Source organism: Sinocyclocheilus anshuiensis, unplaced genomic scaffold (genome assembly GCF_001515605.1).
Source record: "Sinocyclocheilus anshuiensis isolate Anshui unplaced genomic scaffold, SAMN03320099.WGS_v1.1 scaffold923, whole genome shotgun sequence".
NCBI classification, from domain to species: domain Eukaryota; kingdom Metazoa; phylum Chordata; class Actinopteri; order Cypriniformes; family Cyprinidae; genus Sinocyclocheilus; species Sinocyclocheilus anshuiensis.
In genome coordinates, this window is record NW_015544138.1 from 587665 (window position 1) to 592448 (window position 4784).

Here is a 4784-nt window from a genome sequence, read left to right on the forward strand (position 1 = left end):
TTCACATCTGTTATCCGCGCGCGTGTGTGTGTGTGTGTGTGTGTGTGTGTGTGTGGAACATGCTGGAATAGCGCGCTCTGATCCGGACGCACGAGGCGTTTAAACAGTTTCTAATTTCCGATCATCAGCAAACATCGGCTGACGCGCTGACTGATTCATTCATCGCGTGCGTTACATGCGTGCGTCATGCGGTGATATCATGTGTGCTTATTTGTTGCTGAGATTGATTATTTTGACGTGATCGTTAAAGGGAAGAGTTTCAGTGTGGAAGCCATGGATGTAAACACGATAGATAGATAGATAGATAGATAGATAGATAGATAGATAGATGTATTTGTAGCCTATGGTGAGTTTTTCTATCTCTCTATGTATATTAAAACTGTCTGAATCTGAATAACTATCTTCACAAGCTCAGGCCAAAATAATAAATGTTACTGGATGAAATTCCTAAAAATATCCAGGTCAGATTCCAGATAAAACATTAAATTCAATTAATATTCACATAAAATATTTACATAAAAACATTTTTGCTATTCTTTGTTTAGACTGTGTTGTGAATTTTGACTTGGATTAGGCTACTTGAATTATGTTTTATCTGATTTAGATAAAGTGTTATTTTAGTATCATTAATTTATAGATTTTGTTGTTTTATATTATATAAATATATGTATATTTATATTATAGTTTCTGTTTAATTTAAGCTAAAGTTTTTGTAATTTTAATAGTTTAGTGATTTTACCTTAAAAAGGTCTATATAGTTAAATATATTTTATCACTTCAACTAATATATATATATTGTATGTATATATATATATATAAATGATTAATAAATAATAAAATTAAGTAAATATAAATAAATCATTACAAAATATTGATTTTTATATACACTGTAAAAATCTAAAAATAGGGCACAATATACTGTATATATATACTATATATATATATTTAGACATTATAATAACATCTGTTGTATCTGGGTGATTTCAGGTTTCCCTCTGTATGTCGGGACATTTGGTCAAAACATGGTCTCTCTCTCTCTCTCTCTCACACTCACACACACACACTCACTCACACACACACACATTCACACACACACACACACACATTCACACACACACTCACACACACACTCGCTCAGCCCTTGACTCCAGGACAGAGATGACACACACACAGGTTAAATGGGTCCAGCAGCACATTGTTTCTGAGCAGTGGGTTATTCCAGAACGCTTGCGTCATCACACATGCTCATGTCAGATATTTCGGGCCGTTGCTGTGAACATTAGTGTGTTTGTGTGACATGCCTGTCTTTCAGATCTAGTCCAGATTTAATGAACTCCTGGTTTCTATCATTCCAGACTATTTTCATTTGAATCAGATGCAGGTCATATTTCACAACACGATCAAAAGAAAGAACTGCAGAAATGTTAATGCTCCTAAAAATACACTATAGAAAAATAACAGGAAAGGTACTGATGATTTTATGGATATTTACAACCAATGCAATGCACAATTCCAAATATGCATAAGTCAGATAAAACACTTGAAATCAATTCCTTTTTAAAAATCAATTCCATAATAACACAATGCATTGAGCCCTGTTTTTGCTGAGTTTTCTTAGTGTGTAGACTTTTTGCTTTGTGACCCGATATTTTTTAATAAGAAATATCAGGTTTTAATTTCATCATTTCTATTTTCACTTTAAATTTAGTTAAGTAATTTTGTTGTGTGTGTTTATTTTGTATTAGTTTTAAATGTCTACTTTATTCATTTATTGATATTTTGAAATACATGAAAATGAGAAATATTGCTTTGACAACTAGACAAAATAAAATAAGTTTTTTAAATTATATATATATATATAACAGGATGCCTGTTTCTGGCACTAAATAAAAACATTTAAAAGTTAATTGCAACAATTTATCTGACTTCTTTTCTCAGAATTGTGTGATATAAACTTGTAATTGTGAGGAAAAAAGTCAGAATTGTGTAATAATTCATCCAAATTAAAACTTAAAAAAAAAAAAAAAAACTTCATCCAAAAATTAAGATTCAGTCCCCTGAACTTCCTTCTGAGGAGCACAAAATAAGACGATTCAACAAATGTTCACGCTGCTCTTTAACATACACTGAAAACGAACAGTGAGCAGGAAAAATACACTGTAAAAAGTACCATAAAGTGTCTCTTTTTCTGTGTTCCACTGCAAAAAGAATGTCCTACGGGTTTGGAGGAACATGAGGGCGAGTGACTAATGATTGATCAAGCCATGAATGGTTTAAACGTCTCTGTGCTGTGTTTCAGGCGGACGGTGTCTGGGTGTCCTCAGACGGATGGAGATCAGCGGCCGCTTCCGCTATTACTTCCAGCACCCCTGGTCTCGTCTGGTGGTGGCCTACCTGGTCACCTTCTTCAACTTCCTGATCTTCGCCGAGGACCCGGTGTCGCACAGCCAGACGCAAGCGCACATGATCGTGGTGGGAAACTGCTTCTCGTTCGTGGTGAATAAATATCCCGGAGGAGGATGGGACGTCCTCAAGGTCCTGATGTGGATCCTCGCCATCATCACGGGCCTCATCGCCGGCAAGTTCCTGTTCCATCGACGCTTGTTCGGTACGTCCGCGATTTTATTTTGATTATTTATTTATTCTTCTCCTCGTCTAGGGGCTCAGATCGATTATTTAATCTCAGACGAAGGGCAGATCATTAAGATAAGGTTTGCAGCACAAGACGTTTCTGACTTGTGTGTCTAGTAAACTAGTATAGTATCCAACTTGATGATTTATGATTTTATTGTCCCATAAGTCTAATGTAACGTATTGTTTTAAAATAGATATATTAGTTAATTTATTACAGGCCACTTATATATTTATATAAATATTTAATATTTTATTATATATATAGGACCAACACTTTTTCACACCACTATATACAGGCCTATATTTATATATTTATTTATTTATTTATTTATTTATATGTTATAAATTATATATGTAATATTTAATATATAAATAAATATTTAAATATATATTTAAAATATTTTTGTTTTTATTTATTATTTTCAAAATTTAATATTAATTTTAATATTAATATTTTTGTTTATTTATTAGTTTTTTTTATTCATACTTTTATTCAGCAAGGATGCATTAAATTGATCAAAGTTGACAGTAAAGACATTTATAAAATTACAAAAGATTTCTATTTCTAATAAATGAATCTGTGAATCCTGAAAAATAAAACATGCCAGTTTCCACAAAAATATTGGGCAGCGCAGCTGTTTTCAACATTGATAATAATCAGAAATGTTTCTTGAGCAGCAAATCAGCATATTAGAATGATTTCTGAAGATCATGTGACACTGAAGACTGGAGTAATGATGCTGAAAATTCAGCTGCGCATCACAGGAATAAATTACAGTTTAACACATATTCACATAGAAAACACTTATTTTAACACTTATTTTTGATCAATCAAATGCAGCCTTTCTGAGCAGAAGAGACTTTCAGAAACATTAAAACATTACATTCTTTTGAACTCTAGTTTATGTATATGTACGTTTATTTATACATTAAATATGAATAAACATATTGAGACATCAGTGATTAGATAAAGATGCATTTTGGAGAAAAGAATCAGTAGATGAGAAAAAGGCAAGAGGTTCTCATGAAGAGTTAATGGATTGTGTAGTTCACATGCAGTGTTTTAATTCCTGATGGGTGTTTGCAGATTCGTCGAGTGTCATAAATACTGCAGGTGCATCAGATGATTCTGTGCTCATGGAGTTTATGAACAAAGACTGAGCGACACGTGATCATTATGTAAGAGCACAGCTGAAGGCATCAAACTTTCATTTGATGTGACAGGACAGAGGCACGTGCTGCTTTATTATTAATAATGCTGTAGTCTCAGACACACGCTCAGAAATGGCAAGATCTTTCTCAAAACCCACTCTGATCGGATTGGCGAACAGAACTGCGGTAGATTCAGATTTGTTGATTAACTTTATTCCACACAAAATTAAAGGCCTGTTCACATTAAAGGCCATAACTGTAACTCTTATAACTTTTTAATAATTATTCTAATTCTGTAAGAATAGGGAAGTCTGCACTGCAATTATAACCATAACAACACAGAGGTACAATATCGTTGGAATCACTTTCCAAACTATTTTTTCCAGCTTATGAACGCTAAAAATTTAAAGCCAACCTGAATCCATCCAACTTTAAAAAGCTCAAGCATTTTTAAAACTAAAGATGACAAAACTACAGTGCACGATTAAAATATTGTCCTTTGGTATGGATGCAAATATAGTTATCGTTATAGTTATCTAGTTATCGTTATAACCTAATATAATCGTTATTGGTGTGAAGGCTAATATAGTTATTGTTATTGGTGTGAACGTTAATATAGTTATCGTTATTGGTGTGAACGTGAATATATTTTTTGTTTTTGTTGTGAACGCGAATATAGTTATCGTTATTGGTGTGAACGTGAATATATTTTTTGTTTTTGTTGTGAACGCGAATATAGTTATCGTTATTGGTGTGAACGTGAATATATTTTTTGTTTTTGTTGTGAACGCGAATATAGTTATCGTTATTGGTGTGAACGTGAATATATTTTTTGTTTTTGTTGTGAACGCGAATATAGTTATCGTTATTGGTGTGAACGTGAATATATTTTTTGTTTTTGTTGTGAACGCGAATATAGTTATCGTTATTGGTGTGAACGTGAATATATTTTTTGTTTTTGTTGTGAACGCGAATATAGTTATCGTTATTGGTGTGAA

At 32.7% G+C, this 4784-nt stretch overlaps 1 protein-coding gene across 1 annotated transcript in view; it reads left to right on the forward strand.

Annotated features, from left to right (window-relative positions):
* The first annotated feature begins 97 nt into the window (after positions 1-97).
* tmem117 (transmembrane protein 117) overlaps positions 98-4784 on the forward strand; it is a 65865-nt gene continuing 61178 nt past the window's right edge. Inside the window, exons 1-2 of the mRNA XM_016494736.1 lie at positions 98-179; positions 2300-2608. Of these exons, the coding sequence (XP_016350222.1) occupies positions 176-179; positions 2300-2608 (313 nt within the window). The 5' untranslated portion in view covers positions 98-175. The remainder of the gene's footprint in view (positions 180-2299; positions 2609-4784) is intronic.